Source organism: Antechinus flavipes, chromosome 3 (genome assembly GCF_016432865.1).
Source record: "Antechinus flavipes isolate AdamAnt ecotype Samford, QLD, Australia chromosome 3, AdamAnt_v2, whole genome shotgun sequence".
In the NCBI taxonomy this organism is placed as follows: domain Eukaryota; kingdom Metazoa; phylum Chordata; class Mammalia; order Dasyuromorphia; family Dasyuridae; genus Antechinus; species Antechinus flavipes.
In genome coordinates, this window is record NC_067400.1 from 290,500,874 (window position 1) to 290,514,823 (window position 13,950).

Sequence of the window (13,950 nt, forward strand, 5' to 3'; positions counted from 1 at the left end):
TTTAATAACTAGTTATTGAATTAAGACCAAGGTTTCCCCCTTTTCTACTTCCTCATCCAGAAATCAAACAGTGTGGGAAATCTTGGGCAAAGACTTACCCAGATTAAGATCTAATCAAAAACAGTAAAGGAATTCTAAATTTAGGCCAATGGGTGGATTCCTGCACATTGTGTTTATTCATACAAAAATGGACAAATATGGATTCTTCCTTTTATCAGATGGTGATATAGAAATTGATAAATCTTTTTGATCAAGATTTGAATGCTCAGCATCACATAATGACCCACATTGAAATAGGTCCCCTTCTCATTATAGTATTCATCCTATCTCATTATTTTTTTTTAACCAATCAGTCTTGATTGCGACCCTCAGGAACATTTACCCTTCCAAGGGTATATAAGCACTGAATGGATTCCACGAGGGGTCTTTGGCATTTGAGAATGTTATTGACTCCTTTTATTAGTGATTTACTAGTATTGTTAATAAGATAATTAAGTATCCAGGAACTGTCTCCCAAACTTTTAAAATGTTACGCTGGGCCAATGATGTCACAGATTCAGTTCCACTCCTATCATAACTCAGAACATGGTAACTATGGGTTCTCTATGCAAGTAGAATGAAAGCTTTTAAATTTCAGTTTTTCTATGCTACTTACAGTGTTTTATCACATACTGACCTAAAATTATTAGTTTTAAGTTGTACAACAATTTTGTGACCAATCTGTACCTACTACCATCCATCCATCCATCCGTCCATCCATCCGTCCGTCCATCCATCCATCCATCCATCTATCCATCTTGCTATCTATTTATCTATCTACCTCCTACCTGTTTACCTACTTACATACCTACCTATCTACCTATCTACTATCTAGTTCTTATCTCCATCATTAGAATGAGATAGTCCCTTGAAAGCAGTAGGGATTATTATATTCTTTGTATTTGGATCTCTAGAGCTTGCCACACAAGTAGGTAATTAATAAATGCTTGTTGTTCGATTGATTAAATTATTTCACTGGCCAAGAAAAATGTTTTTCCAATTTTCTGGATTAGAATTAAAGCTGAATGTTCTCATTGAAATATAGTTATAAATTATAGTTTAGGTGACAGGTCAATAAAGTTTTGTAGAAAGTTCTGGGGACCTAACCACCTAAATACCATTTATAACATTGTTTCTTTATGTGGAAAATGCATTTCAGGTTTCAAACACCTAATTCAAAAGAATAAGAAACCATAATTTGTTTCTAAATTGAGAACTACCAATATAATTCTATCTCTTTCTGAACATTAGTTGGATAGTATTATACATAAAATTTCACAACTCTAAACTTCAAATATAAAATTTAAGAAATAACAGGCATAAAAAGATATTTTCATGAAGCAAAGGGAAGCAATGTTTTGCCTAAATATAGTATCATCTGGCAGAAGTATTCCTAAACCTTAGTATTCCTTGTCTTGACTAAATATAATTTTCCCCGAAAAAGGATTCAGGTAGGGTTATCCTTAATCCTGGTCTGGAGTCATTTCTTGGATTGCCAATTAGACTAGGGGCAGATGGGAAATTGGAATCAGATTGAGGAATGGATGGGATTGCTCGAATAAGCTATAAGCATAGTCCATTTACTTGTGGGAAAAGGGAAGGAGGGAAGAGCGATATCCTCTAAATCATGAGAATTTAAAAGTTAAAATCAATATAGCACACAAAGTTTTTCTATCAGGCATCTTGGAGAGACTTTTCTGGTCTTGGTTAATCTTTAATTTCAGAGAGAAAGGGGGCTCAGGCCTAAGAAAATTTTATCTTATACCTTACATTTTACCAGTTTCTTATAATGTCCAAGTAACATCCTTGCTAAAGCAAATGTTAAATTCTTGTTTGTTATGGCTACTTGCATTTATGAACGAATACTTCTCATCAGTAAGGATCTAATACCATTAATTGAATCAAAATAGAGTTAATGTCTATTTCAGTCTGGAATTTCATTTTCCTTATTCAGAAAAGAAACACAATGAACATTTTCTAAGTTGGATGCCAGTCAATGACTACACTGGACTGGACTGATTTTTTTTTTTTTTTTTTTTTTACTTAAGCTTAATAAAAAGCAGGAAATGGAGGGAAAACTCATCCAACCTCTCTAAGCCCAAATCTGCCTACTAAAAAGTTAAAATAAAATAACCTTTTCCTTTTTACACCTATCTAAAAATACATTATCCTATAGAGCAGGCTCTCTCCTGTTCTCAATTGCTGTCATTCTTGCCAAGGAAACAGGATGAAGTTCATCAGTAGGTTTTTACTGAACGATTTGTGTATTTTGGCTTTACTCATGACCATTAGGAAAAATTAATATTTGTAATTTAAAATTTATAGTTTAAAAATGTCAGTAAGAGTTCTTTTCAAGAAAAGGTACCTCTAGGAAACCAATGTATCCCTTTTATAATCTAGAACTAAGGATTTCTAGCACAGAAGGCCATGGAAACACCTGGTACCCAACACAGATTTTTTTTCTTTGAAAAACAGTTTTTAAAAACTTGTTATTGCTAAACCTAAACCTCCCCCCCCCCCCCCTTATATCTCTGAATTATGGCCCACGGATTTTTGGTCAAGTTTTTTTTTTTTTTTTTGGGGGGGGTCTCTTTTATTTGAAAAAGCTATCAAGATTTTGTGGTAACATGCAAGATACAAAATAAACCCACATAAGTCATCAGCCTTCTTATATATCACTAACAAAACCCAACAGTTAGTTATAAAGAGAAATCTCATTTAAAGTAACTACTGATAGTATAAAATATTTAGGAATCTTTCTGCCAAGGGAAAATCAGAAACTTTATGATTAAAACTACAAAACACTTTCCACACAAATTAAGTCTGATCTAACCAACTGGAAAAATATTAAATGCTCTTGGATTGGGCGAGCAAATATAATAAAGATGACAATACTACGTAAACTAATTTAGCGCTATGCCAATCAGACTCCTAAAAAACTACTTCGATGAACTAGAAAAAATAACAACAAAGTTCATATGGAAAAACAAAAGGTCAAGAATTTCAAGGGAATTAATGAAAAAAAATCAAACGAAGGTGGCCTAGCTGTACCAGATCTAAAATTATGTTATAGAGATTGGCTAAAAAATAGACTAGTTGATCAGTGGAATAGGTTAGGTTCAAAGGACAAAACAGCCAATGACTTTAATAATATAGTGTTTGACAAACCCAAAGACCCCAGTTTTTGGGAATGCATTATTTGACAAAAATTGCTGGGAAAATTGGAAATTAGTATGGCAGAAACTAGGCATTGACCCACATTTAACACCATACACCAAGATAAGGTCATAATGGGTTCATGACCTAGGCATAAAGAATGAGATTATAAATAAATTGGAAGAGCATAGGATAGTTTACCTCGCAGACTTGTGGAAGAGGGAGGAATTTATGACTAAAGAAGAACTAGAGATCACTATTGACCACAAAATAGAAAATTTTGATTATATCAAATTGAAAAGTTTTTGTACAAACAAAACAAATGCAGACAAGATTAGAAGGGAAACAATAAACTGGGAAAACATTTTTACAGTCAAAGGTTCTGATAAAGGCCTCATTTCCAAAATATATAGAGAATTGACTCTAATTTATAAGAAATCAAGCCATTCTCCAATTGATAAATGGTCAAAGGATATGAACAGACAATTCTCAGATGAAGAAATTGAAACTATTTATAGACATATGAAAATATGCTCCAAGTCATTATTAATCAGAGAAATGCAAATTAAGACAACTCTAATATACCACTACACACCTGTCAGATTGGCTAGAATGACAGGAAAAGATAATGCGGAATGTTGGAGAGGATGTGGGAAAACAGGGACACTGATACATTGTTGGTGGAATTGTGAACACATCCAGCCATTCTGGAAAGCAATTTGGAACTATGCTCAAAAAGGTATCAAACTGTGCATACCCTTTGATCCAGCAGTGTTTCTATTGGGCTTATATCCCAAAGAGATACTAAAGAAGGGAAAGGGACCTGTATGTGCCAAAATGTTTGTAGCAGCCCTATTTGTGATGGCTAGAAGCTGGAAAATGAATGGATGCCCATCAATTGGAGAATGGCTGGGTAAATTGTGGTATATGAATGTTAAGTAATATTATTGTTCTGTAAGAAATGACCAGCAGGATGAATACAGAGAGGCTTGGAGAGACTTACATGAACTGATGCTAAGTGAAATGAGCAGAACCAGGAGATCATTATATACCTCAACAACGATACTGTTTGAGGATGTATTCTGATGGAAGTGGATCTCTTTGATAAAGAGAGCTAATTCAGTTTCAATTGGTCAAGGATGGATAGAAGCAAGTACACCCAAAGAAAGAACACTGGGAAACGAATGTGAACTATCTGCATTTTTGTTTTTCTTCCCAGGTTATTTATACCTTCTGAATCCAATTCTCCCTGTGCAACAAGAGAACTGTTCAGTTCTGCACACATATAATGTATCTAGGATATACTGTCACCTATTTAACATATATAGGACTGCTTGCCATCTGAGGGAGGGGGTGGAGAGAGGGAGGGGAAAAATCGGAACAGAAATGAGTGCAAGGGATAATGCTGTAAAAAATTACCCTGGCATTGGTAAAAAAAAAAAAAAAAAAAAAAAAAAAAAAAGATTTTGAAGTAACAAAGTGGTTGTCCATAGACTGGGTAATGCCTGAACAAATTGTGGTATATATAAGAAATGGAGTACTGTTGAACATTAAGAGATGATAAATATGAGAATTCAGAGAAACATGGAAAGATTTTTTAAGTGAATTAAACAGAACTAAGGGAACATATGGGGAAGCTAGGTGGTACAGTGGATAAAGTGCTGGGTCTGCAGTCAGGAAGACTCATCTTCATAAGTTTAAATCTGGCCTCAGACATTTATTAGCTTTGTGGTCCCAGGAAAGTCACTTAATCCTGTTTACCTCAGTTTCCTCATCTAAAAAATGAGCTTCAGAAAAAAATGACAAACTACTCTAGTATCTTTGTTAGAAAAATCCCAAATAGGACATGATCAAAACAGCTGAATGACAAGGGAATATATACATAACAACTATACCAATATAAATGAAAACAGTAATGAGGCTTTTGAACTTTTAATTGTGATGATTAATATAGAACCTAGAGAACAGATGATGAAATGCATGGCCATTGTCTTTTTAGAGAGGCAGAGAAACTATGTGTGATAAACATGCATGTGATGTCAGACAAGGTTCTTGTGTCTTTTCTGCTTCATTTTTTTATTGTTACAAGGGAGGGGTCAAAATGGAAGGCCCTTGTTGGGAAACAAATGTGACAGAAAATCAAAAAATATCAATGAAACAAAATAAGATAAATGACTTGAAGAAACAGGAAAGAGATCAGAGAAGAGATCAAAAGTTTAGGAAACAGAATTCCAAATACTAGTGGGATTAGACAGATTGTTTTTTTGATGTATAGGGTCCTTTTCTTGTTTGAAATTTTTAAAATTTGTACAACAACCTAGTTTGTGATACAACTATCACAGCTCTGAAAATGTTTTAATAATATACATGGAAAATGATTTTCATTAAGAAAGGAATAATCTTGTTTATCACTGGATATAATGAACCTTTTCCTCCCTTTAATAATGAAATATGTAATGCTCATTTAATTCTCACAACAATTCTTTTAACTTGGTACTATGGTTATTATATTTCTATTTTATCAATGAATAAACAGATTCATAAAGCTTAAATAACTAGCCAAAGAGCTATAGTCAGTAAATGATGGAGGAACAATTCAAACATAGGTTACTTCTACTTCTGAGCCCAACACTTTTTTCAATATCCCCAAGCTACTTCCATGAATTCATCTGTTGTAGCACACATTGTCACATAACATTGAAGTGACCTATATTCCAATGATACACGACAAAAAACATAACATCAATTGATATCTACTAGATTTGTTCAGAAAATGGCAAAAATTACCTGGTGTTTGGCTTTAGATTTTCTATTGTGGAGAAAGTTTGATTTGTAGTTTGAATAGACTCCTTCTTCCCAGTGGGCGCTCCATTTTCTTTGGATCTAATTTCATATTCTAAAAAAAGGAAACAAAATTAATCAAATAATAAATAATAATAACAGTTCAAATGAATATACAAATTCAAGGTTATGTGGAAATTTCCTTAAAACAATCTTGAAGAAGCTAGAGTATTATTATTACTTCCATTTTATAGTTAAAAAAAAAAGTTTTAAAGAGGTTAAGTGTTTCACATAAAATAACACAACCAGTAAATGGTAGAATCAGGATTTGTACCCTTCTTTTGATGCCAGATGAAATGCTCTTTCTATTATATTAGTTAATTGAACAATTACTACACAAGTTTAAAGTAAAACAATTAATTACCAAATCTAGAATCTTTATGTTTCTTTTCAGGTTTTTGTTATTGAGTCATTTTTTTTCAGCCATGTCTTACTCTTTGTGACCCCATTTGTGATTTTCTTGGTAAATATACTGAAATGGTTTGCCATTTCCTTCTCCAATTCATTTTACAGATGAGGAAATTGAGGCAAACAGGGGTAAGTGACTTGCTCAGGATCACAGTTACTGGATGTCTAAGACTGGCTTTGAACTCTTGAAGATCAATCTTCCTGACTCTAGGCCTTGAGCTCTATCCACTGTGCCATTTAGCTGCCTTGGGTTCTAAGTGATAATCATTTCCAAATTGAAATTGTACTTCAAGATTTACATTTTTCAAGAATGTACACTTGGAAGAACTTTGGTAGCTGCCTGAAACACTTTTCAAAAATGTTGGCTACTAGTGAAAATTTAAGATGTTGCTATTATTGTTTGAGGTCTTGGCAGTTACTTCTCTGACTATTAATCAGCCAATAATAGCTCTTATATACACACTGTTCACAAAGCAAAGTATTAGATGCTGTGGGAGGTATCATGGAGGAAGTAGGGAAATTGATACTTGTCTGAAGAGTTTACAATCTAGTGGTGGGTCATCCAAGCATATACACATTTTGCTATGAAAAAACTTAACTGACAAATATTCTTAGTGAAAGATAAATTAACAAGATAAACTGTGCTCTGCTTACACTCTTTTCTCACAGTTATTTTTTAAGCTTCTGTCTTAGTAATCTTGGTTAGTAAAAATATGTCAACATTTCTACATGTAACTCTGAATTTCATGCCAGAAAGCATTTTTATGTACTTGCAGCTCTAAACAAAGCAGAGATCATTCTTCAAAATTTTAACTCTCAGAATATTATTGTGCCATTACTGAAAAAGCTAATTATTCTTTCTTGTCGAACTTTAGCTAGAGCTTTTTCTTAAATTATTAATTTATTAATAAAATAAAGAATCCAAATAAAAGAAAGAAAGAAGCAATCAATCATCTCTATACAGAGAGATTGTATATTAGGTGAGATGGGAAGACTATGTTAGGTGTCATGGCATTTTAATTTGGATTTCTGCTAATAGTATTGAGTTACAAATATGTGCTGGAGAAGTCAAGTTAAGGTACAACAACTTGGTTAAGAGATTAAAAACAAATGCCTATGATCAACATATATTTTCCAGTTTTACTCAAGGGAATCTTTTTAAAGTTATATTTTTCTATATTTTTTAATATGTTAAAATAGTTTATTAAATGTTTTATTTTTCTAACATTTTATGTTTTATATATATCTGAATTTTATTTTATTTTATGCTGTACATAATATATTAGTATGGAACTATATGTTCTTATAAGTTATAAGTACATAGATGTGCATACACAAACTTGAGGATCACAAAATTCCTGAGTGCAATAGAAACTGGATAAAAATATAATTGGGAAATATTTAACAAGATAAAATACAATACAATATAGATGTTAATTTATCTTTTTCTAAGTTAATATGTGCCCTTTAGGGATCTATTTTCATTTTAGTTTGATACAGTTTGAGCATGAATTCTGAGCAAGCTCTCTAATACATATATGCACACAAACACACACATTATTATGATATTTTAGACTATTCCTAAAGCAGTATTCCCAAATAACTTTAGATCCTTTCTCTTATAGAAAAACAAAGCACGGAGTGATATGGTGAAACAAACACAAATTCCACATAGGACTCTAAGCTAAGATCCATCATTAGTCATTTTAGCTTTCAGTGCTTCAGTTTCTTTATCTAAATAATTATGACAATGATGTTTGCACTACTTTACTCATAGGATAGTTATGAAGTTATTTATTAACATTATAGGATAGAAAATGGAGTGATTACTTCTTTGTTATAGAAAATTTCCAAAAGAGTAAACTCATTCTACTGATGTAGCTTGTTACCTTCTTTGCACCTAAAGACAAATAGACTTTCTATTGGTTGTTATTTGCCATAAGGGTCACAGTAAGGGTATGTTATATGTATGACTCTATAGGATACATATAGGTATCTTATTTGCCCAGTGTCTCAAAATGAATGTCTTCTTGATTTTGAAGCCAGTCTTGTGTGGACATGATGACAAGCTTAACTAATTATATAAATGATAGTCTTTTTGTACTGGCAACTCTCAATTTATGTGATAGCAAATTATCAGTTTTTCAAATTTTCTCTCCTGCTTTTTTTGGTTTCTTTTATGCCTAGACTATCCAGTTCTCTGTGAGCAGATACCAGGAGTAATTTGGGGAAAAGGAAAGAATTTAAATTATTTCAGTGGTTCATTTTATCTTTCTTCCACTTATAATGGAAATTTTAATGGTCACATAAATACCATCATTCAAGTCACATGAGTGTTTTATGGAAAATAATGATATTTGAATCTTGCCTTTAATACATACTAAGTAAGCTATATAATAGGTTAAATTTGCTCTGTCAATGCTCAGGTAACTCTCTATGACTTTAAAATACAGATGAATTTCAGATCTATTTCATTGGAGGACATGGTTCTGTAGTCCTTAAAAATATAAAGTTTAAAATAAAAAATACATTAAACTTAAATTTTTGTTATGCTTTGGGGACATCCAGAGCAGTCCCTATTTTTATGGTCAATATAAAGTCATATTATATAATAAATATTTATCACACATATAATTATTATTTGTTATGTTATATTATGTTATATAATTCATTGAATTTGTCATTTATTTTTTAAACATTGTCATGGAGTGCTTAGTTATAGGAAAACTAATCAGCAGATAAAATAGAGTGAACCAGCAGAACTCATTTTTGTTAACACAGTTATTAGGGGTGAATATTTAGGGCATCTCTTCCATGAAGGCAGGAAGCTGGGTTGTACAACGGATAGAAGGATGAGCTTGGAGTCAGGAAGACCTGAGTTCAAATTTAGATTCAGACATTTACTAGTTGTATAACCCTGGGCAAATGTCTAAATCTTTATTTGCCTCAGTTTTCTCAACTATAAAATGGGGATAATATCACACATCTTCCAGAGCTTCAAAAATCAAATGAGATAATGCTTAGTACAGTGCCCTGGCACTTAATAGGTGCTATATAAATGTGTCAGAGTATATGTTCTGTTGGCCCAGCCTTTGAATTACCATCACCGCTAGGTGGCGCCATAGCGCACAGAGTGCTACCTTGGCGTGGAGAAGACTTGTCTCCTGTTTTCAAATGTGACTTCAGACACATTTAATCCTGTTTGCTCAGTTTCCTCATCTGTAAAATGAGCTGGAGAAGGAAATGGCAAACTCATTGTTTTTGCCAAGAAAACCCCAAGTGGGGTTATGGAGAGTTGGACATGACTGAAAAAAAGACTGAACATCCCCGAGAGTTATAACACCATGACAAGGTGGTGACATTTGGTTGAATAATTTATGAAAATTGTAGCCATCAGCAATCGCCATCTAATCCCTGCATTTTATAAATAAGGACCCCGAGGTCAGGAATGGTGAAATTATTTAGCATCATAGATTAGATAGGAAACAAACTTTAGATGTCATTTTACAAGTAAGGAAACAGAGACAGAGGATCACACAACTAATAAGTATCTGAAGATGGATTTGAAGCTAGGTTTTTCTGAGTTCAGGTCAAATGCAACCTTATAGCACTATACTTCCTCTTGAAACCAAACCCCCAAATAAAAGATTAGATCCAGAGGGATTAAGTGATTTGTCCACGGTCACAGTGATAATTTTATTTTTATTATTAAATTATTATTTATTAATAATATAATATATAAATATTAAATATATGGCATATATTATATATAAACAAATATATAAATATAAATAAAACAAATAAAATATTATTAGATTTAAATTAAATTAAATTAAAATGAATCTAAATAGCATTTAAATCCAGGTGTTCTTTCTCCACTAGATCATGCTGCTCCCTCCACACAGTTGTACAATCACCCTGGTTACACTTGATCAAAGTAACATATTTTTCCACCAGGAGTCTAGAATGTAACAGTGCCCTACATGAGTGCAGACCAAGAATAAATAATAAATAAGGCACGCACACTGAAAAACTATGTATAACAAGACTATCAGACAAGTATCGATATGATCTCACTACATTCTCACAAGATACTTCCTCAGTTAGAATTAAAAGTCTTTCCACTGAAACAATCTTTAAGTCATTAACTGACCAGTGACAGTATCATTTTGTGGCTTCTCCCAGTCCAGTATGACGAATGATGAGCATCCTTCCACTGTGACCACAGTGAGGTTGGTAGGAGGATTCTGGGGCGGGCTTGTGGGGCTCTCCTCTGGTACCTCCTCTGTTGGGAACCGCTTCATAGAATCAGTGATAGAACAGGGCTCGTTCTCGGGCTTTGGAATATATCGTACGTGAGGAGCTAGGAGAAGGAAATCATTTAGCATCTGTTACTAATGTTTAGTACCTAAAGTTCAGAAGGCAGATTGAAAACAAGTGTTCACATTCAACATAATTTTGGGCGGCAAGGTACCTGGCCAGAGTGTAATTATATACCATAGTGCATTTTCAATTGCCCATGCACATGGAGGAAAGTAGGAAGGTATATTTCCCAAATGATTGTAGATTTTGTGATCAGACCTTGGTTTTACAAATGAGAAAACTGAAACCCAAGATATTAAGTGATTTGCCCATAATCATATAGGCAACAAATAACGTGGACTGGATTTGAACTTACTCCAAATTCTTTGCGCTATCCTCCACAGATAGGTGGCACAGTGGGCTTGGAATCAGAAAGAATTGAGTTCAAATTTGACCTCATTTATAAACTACCTGTTTGACCCTGGGCAAGTCACTTAACTGCTGTTTATTTCAGTTTTCTCGACTGTAAAGTGGGTATAATATTTAATACCTAGTTCACAGGATTATTGTGAAGATCAAATGAAATAATATTTATAAAGCAATTAGCATAATGGTTGGCACATAGAAGATGATTAATAACTACTTGTTTCCTTCCCTTTACCTCCTCTGCCAATTCAAATCAGTGGATATTTTGAAATTAAGTGTTTTGAATGAATGAATTTTAAAATTATTTTTGATAATAGTCATGACAAATTATCTTGAATAAATCAATTTATTATTTTCAGTAATAGTCATATGACACAATACATTTATAATAATATTGTCCTTAGGGTAATATTAAATTTACTTTCTATCTCTTGAGCTAAGATTGTTAGGGAATTTGGGATTGGCAGTAAAAAACTCATATGGAATCAAAAAACTTGCTATAGATAATTCAGAAACTTTTAAAATAGGGGGCCAGTTCACTGTCCCTCAGACTGTTGGAGGGTGGGACTATAGTAAAAACAAAAACTTTGTTTTGTGGATCTTTAAATAAAGAAGCTTCATAGCCCTGGGTGAGGGAGATAATCGTCCTCAGCTGCTGCATCTGGCCAGCAGGCCACAGTTTGAGGACCCCTGCTATGATCCATGTGATGAAAATTGTAATTTATTGTAAGACTTATTGCCCTATAAGTCAATATAGGCAGTTCTTTATCTGTATCCCATATTTTATTATAGTTCCTTTTTTAAAAAAAATAATTTTTCTGTTCCCATGCTTAGAGACAATCAAAGATTATATATCTCTGCATCTATTTTAATCCAGGAATTTGTTTTTTCATCTTCTTTATTCACTTATTCACCTATTCACTCATTCATTCCACACTTTGTTATAAACCTACTATGTGTCAAGCACTATGCCACGCAATGTTGGAGATGAGATGTAGAAGATATGATTCCCTTTCTGAAAAGAATATACACTCTAGTAGATCCTTATATAGATTGATTGCCACCAAGAAAAGTCATTTGGTGCGGCACAACAGAATGTTTGGAGGAATTTCAGTATTAAAGTCAGAAAATGATAGGGGAAGTGTGAAGAAACTACTTACATGCAGTCCTTTGATAATTTTAACTAAAATCGCTGGACTGCATACCATGTTTGTCAAAAGAAAAAGGAAAGTGAAAATGTTAAGTCAAGTTCAACATAAATAAAAATAATGGGATTTCCAACCATGAAGACCTACCCACATACCGCTGATTTCCCAGGGAATCAGTCTCTTTTGTAGGGCTTGAGCTAAAGTCAGTCAAATTACCTGCAAAAGACAGGGTTAGTATAAACAATTCTGGCAAATAGAAGAAATAAAGCTTCAAGAAGTTATAAAGAAAAAAAAAGTCTCAGTTCTGAATCTTTCTCAAATCTCTTCCCAATCCATTATGATGGGATTTATAGTCAAAGAAGTCAATCTGTGAAGAACTCTACTGCAGCCCATATATATTTATTACATTGTCAAGAGCTTTTGTCATTTCTCTGCTACTGCCTTTGGGGCTAGGCAAGATAATATTCTACCATTCCAATCCATTTTGATCCTGGTACTTTGAGATTTTGTTTTCTCATTCTTTTTATCCATTACCTCATCATCTTTGGATACTCTTTATAACTCAATGTGAATTTGCAGTGGAATATCTTATTCCCTTCCCCTTCCTAAAAGAACAACCAAATGAATCTTTAATGAAAAGAAAAAGAGAAACTCTGGTACTAACATCCATGGTTGATTAATTTATAGGTTTCTTTCTTTCCTGCCATTCAACCACCTCTTTTTATTTTGCATTAAGCATTCAGTGGGCAACCAGCTTCCATACTTACCATATTCTCCTGAAACAGAGGCGGTTGGCTGCTTTTTCTCTGTCTCAATCTTCTTTGGCACAGTGGGGCCAGTAGGTTTGACTGTCACCTTTGGAGGAGGGGATGTTACTCGTGGTAACAAGATGGTTCCTAGTTGGTAAAACATCTACTTTTATTTTAGTACAACATAATTTCCCATTTTTCTAATGAGAGAAGCTATAGCCTATTCGGGAAGGAGACCGTTGGATTTGGAGTTTTATCCAACAGCTTTTCTGTTCATTTGAAAGTCTCTGTTGAAATTTTACTTTTGGATTAAAATGGATATCTGATTATCCAATGTTATGTAGGAGAAAAGTAAAAGACCTGGCTTCTGAGAAAGCCAGAAGACAGAGGATAGAGGCTGGTCCTTGGATTTTATTGGCATGAGGAACTCCTAAGTGAGGAATTCCATCACTGATGCAAGTTGTCACCCTCTTTGTAACTCAGAATCTAACATAAATGCCTTAACCAGAGGATGAGTGACTTGTCCAGAGATACCCACCCATTATGCATCAAGGGTCAGTGTCCCATCTCTGAGACAGACAGGAAGAAGACAAATATAATGTGGACAATAATATAATTTGTTCAGGTCAAATTTTTTAAATGACTCCTTTCTTTTATTTGTTTCTCTTTCACACAGCCCCTTCTCCTTAGTCAAGAAGTGATTAAAAAGAGAATAAGTAAGAAGATATTAAAATCAGAAATGGACATTCTTTGTTTTAAGATATTTCTTCTCTGCTCTTTGCTTTGGATGGACCTGACCTACCTGATAGAGGAGTCATTCAACTTTTTTTGGATCCCTTTGGCAGCCAATGAAGCCTGTGAACTCTTCAGAATAATGATTT

At 33.5% G+C, this 13,950-nt stretch overlaps 1 protein-coding gene across 1 annotated transcript in view; it reads right to left on the bottom strand.

Annotated features, from left to right (window-relative positions):
- ABI3BP (ABI family member 3 binding protein) overlaps positions 1–13,950 on the bottom strand; it is a 134,203-nt gene that overhangs the window by 20,687 nt on the left and 99,566 nt on the right. The window contains exons 45-48 of the mRNA XM_051990599.1: positions 13,088–13,216; positions 12,468–12,536; positions 10,598–10,807; positions 5,983–6,091 (exon numbers count right to left, since the gene is read on the bottom strand). Coding sequence (XP_051846559.1) covers positions 5,983–6,091; positions 10,598–10,807; positions 12,468–12,536; positions 13,088–13,216 — 517 coding nt within the window. The remainder of the gene's footprint in view (positions 1–5,982; positions 6,092–10,597; positions 10,808–12,467; positions 12,537–13,087; positions 13,217–13,950) is intronic.